The sequence below is a fragment of the Oncorhynchus tshawytscha genome, linkage group LG09, assembly GCF_018296145.1.
Source record: "Oncorhynchus tshawytscha isolate Ot180627B linkage group LG09, Otsh_v2.0, whole genome shotgun sequence".
NCBI classification, from domain to species: domain Eukaryota; kingdom Metazoa; phylum Chordata; class Actinopteri; order Salmoniformes; family Salmonidae; genus Oncorhynchus; species Oncorhynchus tshawytscha.
The window spans coordinates 29,932,177-29,948,436 of record NC_056437.1 but is presented as its reverse complement, the minus strand read 5'-3'; the positions used below and the strand labels follow the sequence as shown (position 1 = coordinate 29,948,436).

The following is a 16,260-nucleotide window of genomic DNA, read 5'->3' as shown; positions in this document are numbered from 1 at the left end:
TGTACTAACTTCTCATTGAACATTTCTAATAATATTGATAGAATTAGCAACAAACATGCAGGTTACAATGTACAGTATATAACTCCCCTTTAATAACATGTATATACTGGATCATAATCAATTGGACACAGATGAGCTATCAATTGTCCAGTGCTCCTTCAAGAATAGTGGCTACAACAATGGTGGTAGTCTCCCCGTGAAGACGGACCTGTTTTTCCCGTGGATCCTGGATGTGTTCCAGCTGACAGCGTTTGACTTCTACAAGGTGATTGAGAGCTTCATCAAGGCTGAGCCCAGCCGGAGTAAAGACATCGTCAAGCACATGGAGCTCTGCGAACACCTCATCATGGAGACTTACCTGGAGAAGGGTACGTTACTCACAGCCCGTCTCATCACCACATGGTACTAGGGCTGCTCGGTAAACCGTAAAAAATATATACCGGTATTCATTCACGGACAAGTTTGGATTTTTACTTTACCTTCTATAATGGTATTTTTAATGTTTGATTTGTTACATTAAATAATTCAGTAATGACTCTAGGGAAAAATGATGGCAATCATGTGTTTTTAGTGCCAGTAAGAAACTGCTAACAGCTGAGAACTGCTAGCTAGCACAACAAGTCAACAACTTCGGGAGGGTAAGCTTGCCAAATAATTGAAAACAGTCAGGAGAATAGTTTTTTTTTTGGGGGGGGATAGAGGAATACTAAGACAAAAGAAACGTGACACCGCGTGTTATAAAAGAGGAAAATAAAAGTGAATGCTGTAATTCAACAAATAACTATGCAAATGGAAACCATTGGTTGAGTACAAGATTGAGGCTACAAAAGAGGATTTAGATTCCTATGTAATGTTCTACAAATTGGCCTACTTCACTGTCAGTTTTTCCTATTATTTTTGGTTGAAGTTTGGTTGAACAGTATAAAGCAATCATAATGGAGAAAGCCCATTGAACACTTACAATTAATTTGTTGTCATGTCCTATCCATAAAGCATGTTTAGAGGTGTATTACTTAGAAACATCAAATACCGTCAAAAATTGGGAATATACCATGATGATATTATGGCCATATCGCCCAGCTCTACATAGTACACGTCACATAAAGTTAAATTATGGCATATAATTACAGCACTCAAGGCCAGTGGCATGTCTTGTGGGGTATGCATGGGTGTCTGAGCTGTGTGCTATTATTTTAAACAGACCGCTCGGTACATTCACCTTACAAAATCAAGTAATGAGGAAGTCTATCTCTCTTCCACTTTGAGCCATGAGAGATTGACATGCATGTCGTTAATGTTAGTTCTCTGTGTACTTTTAAGGGCCAGCCGTGGTGCCCTGTTCTGAGCCCACTGCAATTTCCCCAAGTCCCTCTTTGTGGTACCTGACCACACTACTGAACAAAACCAGGGCCTGTAGGACCTGCCTTGTTGATAGTGTTAAGGCAGAACAATGCTTTATTATGGACTGACTTTGCCCCCGTCTTAGCTACTGTTGTATCTATGTTTTGACCATGACAGTTTACAATGTAGGGTTACTCCAAGCAGTTTAGTCACCTCAACTTTCTCAATTTCCACATTATTCATTACGAGACGTAGTTGAGGTTTAGGGTGTAGTGAATGATTTGTCCCAAATACAATGCTTTTAATTTTAGAAATATTTAGGACTAACCTATTCCTTGCTGACCATTCCGAAACTAACTGCAGGTCTTTAAGTGTTGCAGTCATTTCAGTCGCTGTAGTAGCTGACGTGTATGGTGTTGGGTCATCCGCATACATGGACACACTGTGTTCTGTTAGACAAGTAACTCTAACTCTTTATCCACATTATAGCAGGGGGTATAAAGTAATAAAACAAGTTTTTCCAGCAGCAGACTATGATTGACAATGAATCAACCAACAACGACGAGACAGCCTACAGGGAGGAGGTGAGAGTCTTTGGAGTGTGGTGTCAGGAAAATAACATCTCACTCAATGTCAGCAAAACAAAAGAGATGATTGTGGACTTCAGGAAACAGCAAAGAGAACAGCATTGGAGAAGGTGGAAAGTTTTAAGTTCCTCTGTGTTCATATCACTGACAAACTGAAATGGTCCACACACACAGTGTGGTAAAGAAGGCAACAGCGACAGGTACACAATTGAGAGCATCCTGTCGGGCTGTATCACCGCCTGTCATGGCAACTGCACCCACCGCCCACAACTGCAAGGCTCTCCAGAGGGTGGTGCGGTCTGCACAACGCATCACTGGGGGCAAACTACTTGCACGCAAGGACACCTAAAGCACCCAATGTCACAGGAAGGCAAAAAAGATCATCAAGGACAATAACCACCCGAGCCACTGCCTGTTCACCATGCTTACATCCAGAAGGCGAGGTCAGTACAGGTGCATCAAAGCTGGGACAGAGAGATATCCTCAGTCCTTTTCCACCCAGATTGTCAGACTCCGGTGGCTTATTATTGTTGATAGACGATAATCATTGTTTCACCTCTTCCACACTGACTTTACAGAATTCAAAAGTACAATTCTTGTCTTTCACAATTTGGTCCAACATACTTGGATGTGTAGTGTCAGCGTTTGTTGCTGACATGTCATCCCTAAGTTTGCTTATCTTGCCAATGAAAAAGTAATTAAAGTAGTTAAAGTATTACCAGTGGGTTTTGTGATGAATGAGCCATCTGATTCAGTGAATGATGGACACGAGTTGGCTTTTTTTCCCAAAAATTTAATTTGTGTTCCAAAGCTTTTTACTAACATTATTTTATATAATGTATTTGTCATAGTATAGTTTGTTATTTTTATTTAGCTTAGTCACATGATTTCTTAATTTGCAGTACGCTTGCCAATCAGTTGGGCTGCCAGACTTATTTGTCATACCTTTTGTTATGACTCTGGAGTTTGTCGGTGATTTACTAGGAAAGAAGACTAGTCAAATTCCTCCAAGATTGTTGTGTGTGTCTTTCAGAAGAACTCAACACATGCTCCAGGCAGAGAAAATATTTAGAAATGCCCAGACTTGATGCACTTAGCATTACCCTGGAGAACAAGCCTTTTCCTTAGTGTCTCTCCTTCCTAGTTCCTTGGAAAAGGAACTCTTACATTCTCTGTAGACTAGAACTTCTATAGCCTAATATTCTTAGCTGCACAATATCTTAATATTTTCTTCAGGGATTTGAGATTCAAACAAGGATATTTCTGTAAATCCCATGCACAAAACTGTCTTAAATGACACTTCTGATTTTCCCGTCTTTTGAGGCTATAAGAAATGTGTGTAAAGTGTCATCTTTTGAGCGCAAGCAGGGTGTTTAGTACATGGAGACATTCACTTATGTTTTGGAAAGATTGTGATAATCCAAAATTATCTTATTCCACGTTAAGTAGTTTTCAAAGGAAATATTGTGTTTTTGTGTCCAACCTCAGTCCTCGATTGAAATGGTGCTTGGTTTGATTTGACTGTGTTCTTGGTCCATTTGAAATGGTCTACGGTAACCATTTCAGTTTACTCCCATGTTCGGACACCTTGATACCCACATACAGTACATGCAGTCTCTCTCCAACACACACACACACATTCTGTCCTTTGGTTACACTGCAATAGTGGTGTTTAACTTCACCCTCCCAGCTCCCAGGCAACCCTCTCAATGCGCCTCATTGACCAGTTAACTAGTATGGCATAATTAAAGCAAGGCAATATCCTGGAGCTGCTAGTAAAGTCTACATACTGTAAGACAATTTCTCTGGTGCCTGTTATCTTCTATACATTTATACTTGATCTAGTTTCAGTGTTGTTAATTGGGCTGAGTACTGTAACGGACAGGAACAACCTATCACTCTTCCAGTGTTTTATAGATGTGTAGGACTGTTTGACTTGTTTTGTGTTTATATCACCTCTTGTATGTTTGAGGATTGGTGCCAAATCCCAACAGTCAGCACACTTTCCCCACAAAAGCGTGTGCTCACTTGACTGCTTTGGTTTCACAATCCTTCCCATCAGGTGAGTGAGTAGTGAAGAGCAGTGTGTCTGTCATGTAGTTCAACCCCCAGGGCCCAAACTGCATGGTGATCTTTCAGCTGAGAGAATGGGAAGTTTACCAACATAGATATTCTCATAGTAAAGCCATGGATTGCTCATATGTATCATCTTACATGGTGTTAACAAAGAAACCCAGATATGAAATACTGAGTTGAAACCCAATCTATGAATAAATATAACAGGCCAGATGTTTCTCACATTTCCCACATGGCTGATGCTGTTGAGCAGTTTTCTGGTTGTAGCCGTCTGGTTTTCTATGTATCTTAACCGGGCCAGAATGTGTTCCTAGCCTTTTCTCTTTGGTTTAACTTTGGGGGTTTTCTATGTAAAATAGCTAACCAGTGATCTTAGATCAGGCTTAAATCTACTTTCTTACTTTGTTTTTGTTTCACACTCTTAGTCATTGTTATGGTCTCTATGGCGACATTGGTTATGGTGTGCCACTCCTTAAAATAATGATTCAACCAGTTATCACTGGATAGCCAGACATCCGTTATCATGCTTGGTAATGGTTTGAGGTGGTTTCTGTGTGCACTAGCTATTTGTTAGTTGTATGATTCATGTGAGCAGGGGAGGATGTATTATTGCTACGCTAGTGAGGCAATGTCATAAAACTGAAAGACTGAACCACCTACCTTTGTAAAATGCTCTAAATATCTCAAGATATTTATTACCCACAAATCAATATATGGCATGCAAAGGTAAACCTGGGTAATGTCATACATTTACCACCATTTGTTCATAGTGACTTAAGAAAACAGATGAGAACTTGTTTGCTTTCTTTTTATTCATTCAAGGCACCGTCAGTATTGGGAGAAATAGTTTGCAAGTCAAATATCTTGCACTATAGTGCTATTTCATAATTTTGGTTGTTAATCTACTGAATTTAGTCACAGGTAAAACACTGACAACTGCCTGGTATCAAATCTTTCAATAGAGCAACATGTAGAGACCCCGGCCACTGTTTGACAAGTCACAAAGTGTGTTGTGGGTACATTTTCACTTTTTTGTTTTGTTTTGTAAATCTGTAGCTCCAGGGTTTCCTCCCCCAGACCTGCATCATGTAGGCTAATCCTCACACTCGACACTGCTATTGATGCAATACTTAAAGGGATACTTCTGGATTTTGTTAATGAGGCCCTTTATCTACTTCCCCATTGTCAGATGAACTTGTGGATAACATTTGTATTGTTCTGTGTCCAGTATGAAAGAAGTACGAGGTAGTTTTGCAAGCCTATACTAACTAGGATTTGCACAATGACTGGAAGTCTATGGGTATCTGCTAGCATGCTAGCCAAAATTCCAAAGTACCCCTTTAACACGAGAACCCTCAGAGCTGAGTCACTGTACTTACTACTTACTGCAAGGATGGTACCCTTCATGCAACCTCTCTTTAGGGTTTTCTCACTTTGTTCCTGTGATGGCATGGTTCCTATAGAATCCACTCAAGACCACTCATCTCCCATCTGTTACGATCATCTGGGCGTATTGCACCAAATATTGACTCACTGAAATATTGATGTCAAATGTCGCACTGATGCCTCATTAATTTGGCTCATGTGGGTGATGTCACACGGTGGACTCTAGGTAAAATTGAGTCCTTGGGTTGTTCTGAATTATGCTCTGGCTCTGCAGAATATTTGTCTGAAGACCCTTGTCCAGCTTATTCTTGTTGCGAACCGCCATAGATTTACGTTTGATGGAGTTCTGGATGGTCTCGGAGGTGAAGTAGTAGATGACTGGGTCGAAACAGCAGTTGCTGACCGCAATGCAGAGGGCGATGGGGTAGATGGTCCTCACCACCGACTCTACAGCGCAGCCCTTCAGCAGCTTGGTGCGGACCAGGGCATAGAACACCAGGTTGACGTTGTAGGGGATGAAGCAGAAGCAGAAGATGAGAAGATGGACCACGATCATCCTCAGGATGTTGGTCTTGTTGAGCTGGCCCCCACGGCTTATAGCCTGGGGCTGACGCAGTGTCTGGAGGACCGAAACGGAGCAGAAGATGTTGAGTAACAACGGAATCAGGAATCCCACTGTCTCAATAAACACCACCACCTTGGACAGACTGGACTTCCACTGCTTGTTGGAGAAGTTTTCAAAGCAGTAGTTGACGGAGGAGTTTTTGTACCTGAGCGAGGTGGTGTCGAGGAGGAAGCCTGTCGGAAGGCTGCCAGACAGCACCAACACCCAAACAGCGCAGCAGGCCAGCTTGGCGTTCCGCTTCGTCCGCAGCGCCTGCGATCGGAATGGGTGGACGATGGCCAGGAAGCGGTCCACGCTGATGCAAGTGAGGAAGAGAATGCTACCGTACATGTTGGTATAGAATAGGGAGACCGAAAGCTGGCAGAGCCCCCTGCCAAACGGCCAATCCTGGTTGATAAAATAGAAGATTCTGAATGGCAGGGTGAGGACGAAGAGCAGGTCGGACACCACCAGGTTCATCATGTAGGTGGTGGTCTCGTTGCGCAACTTCAGCGTGCAGGCAAAGATGTACATGGCAGCCATGTTGAAGAGCAGCCCGACTATGAAGACCAGGCTGAAAACCGCTGTGTACAGGGTGTACTTAAAGCCATCACTCTTAATACAGCTAATGTTGGTTTGGGTCAAACCAAGAGCACTGATGCCATCAGTCTCTAGAGTGCTATTATGCATCTTTAGAGAGGAGTAGAGGATGGGAGTGTTGCTGAATGTCAATACAACAATGGGAATGTTTTTGTGGAAAGCATCGATCACTTGTACAAGTTAATTCCAAAGAATGGAGCACTGATGTGTCCTTAATTTCAGTCCTTAATTTCATCAGTTGTCATTTCCAATCTTCCCCCAGCATTAAAAAAAATAACCACACCTACTCTCGTATCCAATGTTCATAAGCACAATGTCCTCATGTGAACACCACCATGTCCAGTGTTTTTAAAAATAACAAGTAATTCCATCAATACCTGTGCTTGTATCCAAAAAGACAAGACCAGTCCCCTGTTAATCCATTGGTACGTGTATGATGTATCACGTAATTCTAAGATCCCAAGCCTGTTTTTATGTCCTCTGTGAACAGGCTTGATGTTGGCTTCTCGGAGTCTGGATCATTTCTCCTCTCACCCCAGAGTCAGCAGTGTTTCTTGCTTTAGTGAGAGAGGGGGGAGTCATGTGCCTCTCCTTGGGTCTGTGAGCTGAGTGTCTGAGAGGCTCTGTGCTGCCCCTCTTGGTCCCTCCAGGCCTCTGGCAGCCCTCTTCCTGTCTGATCCCGCTGCAGCCCCTGGGGGCATGGTGCTCCTACTGACCCTACACTTGTAGACAGACGGGCTCTGCTGTAGACTGTCTGTTCTGTCCACCAGAAAATACAGCCTTTCCAGGCCTAACAGTCAGTGGAGTCAGTCTTCTGTTCTGAAGCTCTACCACAGACTGAAGCTTAACTGACTACTTGCTTACACACTGGGAGGAGTAGGCTACCACCCATCCAAGGCCCTCCCACATCTGACTGCTTTAGCTATGTAATCACCTTAGAGATTTGTCTCTGGCTAGGCTTGGCGGGAGACGGGTGGGGTTCTGAATGTTTAAAGACGTCCTCCAGTAATTATTTATTTAATTAACTTCTCCTGTTAGTTTATTTATACTTCAGATATCTCTAATGTACACACACCAAACGGTAAAACGATATGTTTTGAGAAATCTTTTTTTTTTTTGAAAACTGGATACTTCAAGGAGTTGGTTTGATGAAGTTGTGATGTCATCGGCCTCCCCCCTTGCTTGAGGAACAGTGGAGCAATAGAGAACAAAGGGGAAAGGCCCACCTCCACACTTGTGCCATGTCATGACTTACCTGGACTACCTATTGATTTGCCTTTTTTGTTGAGTAAATCAGGTGTCAGGTGAAAAGGATTTGTTAGCTTGTTTTGGTGCCCTTAGCATTCTTTCAGGATCTCATGAAAATATCAATGAAATGTATGTAGGGTGTTTTGTTCAAACTTTCAAATTCCTTTATATATTGGATTTTCATCTAAGAGCTAGCCTACTCCCGAACAGTGGACATTTTTCAGTTGATTGCTCTATTTGGCGGAAGGAGTCAATTAAGTCCTACTCTCCTGTGAGCCCCAGAGCACAGTGTACTTTCTATTAGTCAATGTTAGTGGGCAGCGGCCTCAGAACGACAGGAAGGGGAAGGTTCCAGTGATAGCAAGCCTGAGCGTGCAGACTAATGAGATGAGGCAGGGGACTAGGTGCGGTTTTCTCTGACGCAGATACAGATGTGCTGTATGCTTTTATTTATGTGCATGTGGAAATGCATGTATTAAATAAAATATCACACCTTTTGATTTTCATTCAAAATGCTGCTTGAAAAACAGCCTCATTTTGTCTGTGGCTGGATCTAGTTGCCGGTGAAGTCTCACTGTAAACCATGTAGGCCTACTCGTACAAGTACTTGGAAGTATGGCTAGATGGTACACTATCCTTCTCTCATTACATATCAAAGCTGCAGGCTAAGGTTAAATCTAGACTAGGTTTCCTCTATCGTAATCGCTCCTCTTTCACCACAGCTGCCAAACTAACCCTGACTGAGATGACCATCCTACCCATGCTAGATTACGGAGATGTAATTTATAGATCGGCAGGTAAGGGTGCTCGAGCGGCTAGATGTTCTTTATCATTTGGTCATCAGATTTGCCACCAATGTTCCTTTTTATAGGACTATACTCCTCTGTAAACTGGTCATCTCTGTATACCTGTCGCAAGATCCACTGGTTGATGCTTATTTATAAAACATCCTCTTAGGCCTCACCCCTCCCCCATCTGAGATATCTACTGCAGCCCTCGTCCTACACATACAACACCCATTCTGGCAGTCACATTCTGTTAAAGGTCCCCAAAGCACACACATCCCTGGGTCGCTCCTCTTTTCAGTTTGCTGCAGCTAGCGACTGGAACGAGCTGCAACAAACACTCAACACTGTTGTCCCCACAGGAGGCCTTTTGGTAGACTGTCATTGTAAATAAGAATTTGTTCTTAACTAACTTGCCTAGTTATATAAAAGGTTACTTTAAAAATGTTTTTTTTTATCTAACTTTCATAAACACAAACTCTTCCATACAGCTATGAATATACACTACCGGTCAAAAGTTTTAGAATGCCTACTCATTCAAGGGTTTTACTTTTATTTGTACTATTTTCTACATTGTAGAATAATAGTGAAGACAATACTATAAAATAACAAAAGGAATCATGTAGTAACCAAAGAAGTGTTAAACAAATCAAAATATATTTGATATTCTTCAAATAGCCACCCTTTGTCTTGATGACAACTTTACACACTTTTGGCATTCTCTCAACCTCATGAGGTAGTTACCTGGAATGAATTTCAATGAATAGGTCTGCCTTAAGTTCATTTGTGGAATTACTTTCATTAATGTGTTTGAGCCAATCAGTTATGTTGTGACATGGTAGGTAGGTAGTGAGTGGGGGGGGGTGTATACAGAAGATAGCACTATTTGCGGTGTGGGTGAATGGATGATCTCTGCATGTGTATTTCCCACCGTAAAGCATGGAGGAGGTGTTATGGTGTGGGGGTGCGTTGCTGGTGTTACTGTCTGTGATTTTATTTAGAATTCAAGGCACACTTAACCAGCATGGCTACCACAGCGATATGCCATCCCATCTGGTTTGGACTTAGTGGGACTATCATTTGTTTTTCAACAGGGCAATGACCCAACACACCTCCAGGCTGTGTATGGGCAATTTGACCCAGAAGGAGAGTGATGGAGTGCTGCATCAGATGACCTGACCTCCACAATCCCCCGACCTCAACTAAATTGAGATGGTTTGGGATGAGTCGGACAGCAGAGTGAAGGAAAAGCAGCCAACAAGTGCTCAGCATATGTGGGAACTCCTTCAAGACTGATGGAAAAGCATTCCAGGTGAAGCTGGTTGAGAGAATGCCGAGTGTGCAAAGCTGTCAAAGGCAAAGAAGAAGCTCAAATAAAATATATTTTGATTTGTTTAACACTTTTTTTTTTTGTTACTACATGATTCCATGTGTGATTTAATAGTATTGGAGTCTTCACTATTATTCTACAATGTAGAAAATAGTAAAACCCTTGAATGAGTAGGTGTTCTAAAACCTTTGACCGGTAGGGAATTAAAGTGAATAATGTTTCTGATAAGATCTGACAACTGTGTTCCAAAGGTCAAACCCAACATGACCAATGGCAACAAGGAACAGGGGTTGTTAACCCTGTGGGTTAAGATAGCCTCATTGAATAGGGGTGTGAAATTCTCTTGTTATTATAGGAAGGAACACAGTCGGTAACAATTTTTCAAAATGTGTCAATGATGAATTCATCTATTCTTGACAGTCCGTTGAAGGCTAAACAACGTTATTGACCCTGAGAGTGGCTCTGGCAATAGTCAAAACGTTCTGGATGGAGTAGGGCAATATAAACTGCTTGTTCCATACGAACACACATAATGTTCAGGATTGTAAGGTCAAAACAGACACATTCTTTCCCCTCTTGCAGTTGAACCCTTTGTCAGGACAGCATACTTGAGATTGAGGGAATAGCTGAAACCAGAGTCATTCAGTGTTTTCTTCCCTCAGTGCAGTCTGAGGACACAGCTGGGCTGTAGAATAACCATTAAAGAAGGCGGTTCCGTGTCTAATTTCGAGTCCTGTTATGTGGACCACATTTTCCAAATGCAGAACTTTCCGGAAATCTGTGTTTTTAATAGATTTCACCTGCGTTCTAATTAAACACACTGACAATGAAAATATGGGTCAGTTGAAGAGGGTGCTATGTGGAAACAACTTTGTTTTCTTTAACCTATGTCATTGTAAAACCAGCAGCATACCACTCTGCATCCCACTGCTGGCTTGCTTCTGAAGCTAAGCAGCGTTGGTCCTTGTTAGTCCCTGGATGGGAGACTAGATGCTGCTGGATGTGGTGTTGGAGGGCCGGTAGGAGGCACTCTTTCCTCTGGTCTAAAAAAATATTCCAATTCCTTAGGGTAGTGATTGGGGACACTGCCCTGTGTAGGGTGCCGTCTTTCAGATTGGACGTTAAACAGGGGGCCTGACTCTGAGGTCATTAAAGATCTCATGGCACTTATTGTAAGACTAGGGGTGTTAATCCCGGTGTCCTGGCTAAATTCCCAAGCTGTCCCTCATACCGTCATGGTCACCTAATCATTCCTAGCTTACAATTGGCTCATTCATCCCTCTCCCCTGTAACTATTCCCCAGGTTGTTGCTGTAAATGAGAACGTGTTCTCAGTTAACTTACCCGGTAAAAAAATAAAAAGTAATCACAACATTCATTCATCTGAATGATATAATAACCTCCATTCTTGTACTCAAGTGTTGATGAAATACGAATGCTGTAGGTGCATTGGAAAAATTACAAGCTCGCCATATGCATTTAATGAATTCATTATTCAAAAGGCACTCGCACATCTGAGCAATCTTTTTTGTAGGTGCATGGTAACAGTTGAACAAGATGAAGGAAAAGGGAAACCGCACACTGTATTCGTCAGAGCTTTTGTGTGTGTTTTTATAAATAGCACCCTTATGTAGACCTAGCCCCACCCACATCCGTTCCACGCATCGAAAGGGGTTGGATTTCATTGTAACCACAATGTAACAAACAAACTAGTGTGAATTGCTACAACATTGTCAACATTAAATATGCACACTTACATGCTGACTAGAGCGAGCACGCACGTGCGTTCGTGTTGATTTTTGTCCATCCACAACAGATGCGTTCAGGACGTGCAGGTTGAAATATCAAAACAAACTCCACCGCCTATATTCATTTGGGGACAGGTCAAAACGCATGAAACATTCATGTCAATTTTAGACAGCTAGCTCGCTTGCTGTTGCTAGCTAATTTGTCCTGGGATATAAACATTAGGTTATTTTACCTGAAATGTAGAAGGTCCTCCTACTCCGACAATTAATCCTAGTTAGTTTCTAGTAATCCTTCCTTCAGTATGGCGGTTGGCAACCAACTTTAAGGTGCATTTCCTCCACCAACTGGGCTGGAGTGTGGCCCTCAGTTCAGCTTTCAATCACCCATGTGGGTATATGCTCCTAAAACCAATGAAGAGATGGGAGAGGCGGGACTTGCAGCACATCGAGCGTTAAAAAAAATGGAACCACGTTGTGTTTCACAGACATGTGCGAGCAGTTTGGATAAAATGATTGAATAACATGTAGGTGTACATTTTATTTTTGCAATGCTTGCGTTGTGGTCAGCATGTTAACCCATCTTACTTCATCTCACCCTGGCAGCTGAATCCCCTTTCAGCGGGAACACTGGACAAAGGGAGGACCACAGCAAGGGCCGCAAGCTGAGCGTGTGCTGGAAACACGTTGCCAATGCCACTGACAGACTTCCGGCACATACACGCTCCCTGGTTGTTGTTTTTTTTCCTGTGTGGAAAAATAACAAATTCTGCATTAACATGGCCCCTGTGCTTTAGGAACAAGTTCCATGACCTTGGGATTACATAGTGTTGATGTTTTCGTAATGCTGTAGTGCCTATCTTATGAATGCTCTTCCATGTGTGTTTCTCCCTAGGACTGTCCACTGTTTGAGCTGCTGAGACAAACTCGTGAGGAGGGTCCAGTGGAGCAGGCTGAGCCACCTGCCACCCTCAACCAATGATGTGATTTAAACCAGACTTATGGTTCCATTCATCTTCCCCTCTGTCATTTGGTTTGTGTGAATTAAACTTGTAAATAGGCCAGTGAATTAGAACTCTGCCTCTACGATGAGCATCTTGGCTTTGAGGTTTTATTTGTATGAGAAAAGCCTGGGATGCAAAGCTTTACAAAATACAGGGCAGATAAGACACACTGGAAAAGTTGTGTACACAATTCTCTGGTGTTGGAGAAAAGCCTGGTACTGTACAGTAATCATCTTAACCTTTCACTGGAAGTGCCAAGACCATCGATTTTCCTCAAGTCTAATGGTGTGACTGTGGTACACCTATTTGTAGGGCCCCAAGGTTTACCTGGTCAGAAAACTTTAGTCCACCTCTTTCTCGGATTATTTGTAGGTAGGATGAAGGGGAAGGGGGCCTGGGACTTCATATAGGAAAGTATTGAGAGGAAAGTAGCCTCCAGTCCTACTCTGAAATCTCCTTGGTATTTTATGGGCAATGTTCCCCCCTAAGCTGTGCCCATGTGCAGACTACTACACAGAAGAAATATCAGCCCACGCAGAGAAGCACGAGATTGAACCTCACTCAAATTTCTGGTGTTTTTCCCCTTAGTTCACATTATCAACATTTCTCTTTACTGTGGGAATTGGGATCGAATCAATGCAATATTAGCCACTTTCAATGCAACATACCGAAACAAAACGAACTAGACTTAGTATGCAAAACTAACAACGCAAGAGATTTTGTTGTAGGCAGAGCACATTGGAGTAGGATTATGTTGCATTGACACACATGACTCAGCCTGTACTCTACACAGACCGGTGCCGCATAACCAATCAGAACTGCAGTAGGTCTATATGCAAATAGACCATTGCCATATATGGATCTGTGCCATTCTCTTTGAATTGGACTGTGTTTATAGCATGAGCGGTCGTGAGTAGATGCACTTATCAAAGCGAGAGCTGCATGTAGCCACGTGCACATTTGTTCATATCCTTTGCTAGTTAGTAAGTTTTTAGGCCTCTTATAGATTATTTGTAGTCAGCAATAGGGGAGTGATTGCTTCCTACACTAGCACAAAACATGTACATTTCTAGTACATGTTGAAAAGTGAATCAGGTAAAGAGTTTTTTTTGTCTTAAAGGGGCAGTGTTGTAATTTTGAGAATGAGCTAAGTAGCAAATAGGCAGAGGGTAACATTTGTCTGATTCTCTGTGATAATGGTATGGGAATAATAATGCATTTTTATTTTGTAAAGTGGTTTCTTGCATCAAACAACATTTTCAGTCACCTCCTTTGTCTGAAGGACAAGTGGATAAACAGGTTAATCGCAAGCTCTGCATGTTTTATTTTTTTTTAAGTCTCATACAATGTTGGCCTACATTGAACACCACACATTGGCTGATGGTAGGCTTAGATTATGATCAAGTAGCCATAGTGGCCTACTTGACCACCGTCTAACGTAAAGCGGGTACAGCCTCAGTGTTCACAGTAAACATGCACTGTAATTTTAACAATGTTCAATTTGCTCAGTGCCAAAAAACATTTGGGGGAACATTGTTTATGAGTATTGTCTGTTATGCTAGCTAGTTCTTATGTAGGATTGGGCAATATTACGGTGGCATAGTCTATCAAGGATGATTGACAGCCATCGTCAATGGTGACGACATTGTGATGTGACGACAGAAGATACCTATTTCAACTTGACTGGCACCATGCAGTAAAGAGCAAGGCAGTGCATGGGTGACATTCACAGTAAATTGCCTATATTGCTATTTGCTATAGCCTATTCAAATAAATGTTATATTTACAGAATGCAAGAGAACAATGTAGCACCAGCTGTTCTGGATTACTGTGTGATAACGCTCTCGGTAGCCGATGTGAGTAAGACCTTTAAACAGGTCAACATTCACAAAGCCGCTGGGCCAGACGAATTACCAGGACATGTACTCAAATCATACATGGACCAACTGGCAAGTGTCTTCACTGACATTTTCAACCTCTCCCTGACCGAGTCTGTAATACAGTTGAAGTTGGAAGTTTACATACACTTAGGTTGGATTCATTAACTTGTTTTTCAACCACTCCACAAATTTCTTGTTAACAAACTATAGTTTTGGCAAGTCGGTTAGGACATCTACCTCGTGCATGACACAAGTAATTTTTCCAACAATTGTCTACAGATTATTTCACTGTATCACAATTCCAGTGGGTCAGAAGTTTACATACACTAAGTTGACTGTGCCTTTAAACAGCTTGGAAAATTCCAGAAAATGATATCATGGCTTTAGAAGCTTCTGATAGGCGAATTGACATTATTTGAGGTGTACCTGTGGATGTATTTCAAGGCATACCTTCAAACTCCGTGCCTCTTTGCTTGACATCATGGGAAAATCAAAAGAAATCAGCCAAAAACATTGTAGACCTCCACAAGTCTCTTTCATCCTTGGGAGCAATTCCCAAATGCCTGAAGGTACCACGTTCATCTGTACGAACAATAGTACTCAAGTATAAACACCATGGGACCACGCAGCCGTCATACTGCTTAGGAAGGAGATGCGGTCTGTCTCCTAGAGATGACTGTACTTTGGTGCGAAGTGTAAATCAATCCCAGAACAACAGCAAAGGACCTTGTGAAGATGCTGGAGGAAACCGGTACAAATGTATCTATATCCACAGTAAAACGAGTCCTATATTGACAAAAGCTGAAAGGCTGCTCAGCAAGGAAGAAGCCACTGCTCCAAAACCGCCATAAAAAACCCAGACTATGGTTTGCAACTGCAAATGGGGTCAAAGATCATACTTGTTGGAGAAATGTTCTCAGGTCTAATGAAACAAAAATAGAACTGTTTGGCCATAATGACCATCGTTATGTTTGAGGAAAAAAGGGGGAGGCTTGCAAGCCGAAGAACACCATCCCAACCGTGACACACGGGGGTGGCAGCATCGTGTTGTGGGGGTGCATTGCTCCAGGGGGGACTGGTGCACATCACAAAATAGATGGAATCACGAGGAAAGAAAATTATGTGGATATATTGAAGCAACATCTCAAGACATCAGTCAGGAAGTTAAAGCTTGGTCGCAAATGGGTCTTACAAATGGACAATGACCCCAAGCATACTTCCAAAGTCAAGGTATTGGAGTGGCTATCACAAAGCCCTGACCTCAAATCCTATAGAAAATGTGTGGACAGAACTGAAAAAGCATGTGCGGGCAAGGAGGCCTACAAACCTGACAGTTACACCAGCTCTGTCAGGAAGAATGGGCCAAAATTCACCCAACTTATTGTGGGAAGCTTGTGGAAGGCTACCCAAAATGTTTGACCCAAGTTAAACAATTTTAAATGCTACCAAATACTAATTGATGCAATGCTATCAAATATTAATTGAGTGTATATAAACTTCTGACCCAATAGGAATGTGATTTAAAGAAATATAAGCTGAAATAAATAATTCTCTACTATTATTCTGACATTTCACATTCTTAAAATCAAATCAAATTTATTTATATAGCCCTTCGTACATCAGCTGATATCTCAAAGTGCTGTACAGAAACCCAGCCTAAAACCCCAAACAGCAA

The 16,260-nt window shown here is 42.1% G+C and overlaps 1 protein-coding gene and 1 pseudogene across 1 annotated transcript; one reads left to right on the top strand and one right to left on the bottom strand.

Moving 5' to 3' along the window:
* Window positions 1–16,260, top strand: part of LOC112259105 — a 34,491-nt pseudogene that overhangs the window by 12,475 nt on the left and 5,756 nt on the right.
* Window positions 4,799–7,495, bottom strand: LOC112257759 (lysophosphatidic acid receptor 6). The gene has a single exon (XM_024431586.2). It carries the CDS (start codon window positions 6,682–6,684, stop codon window positions 5,599–5,601), a length of 1,086 nt encoding a protein of 361 aa, XP_024287354.1. The 5' UTR covers window positions 6,685–7,495; the 3' UTR covers window positions 4,799–5,598.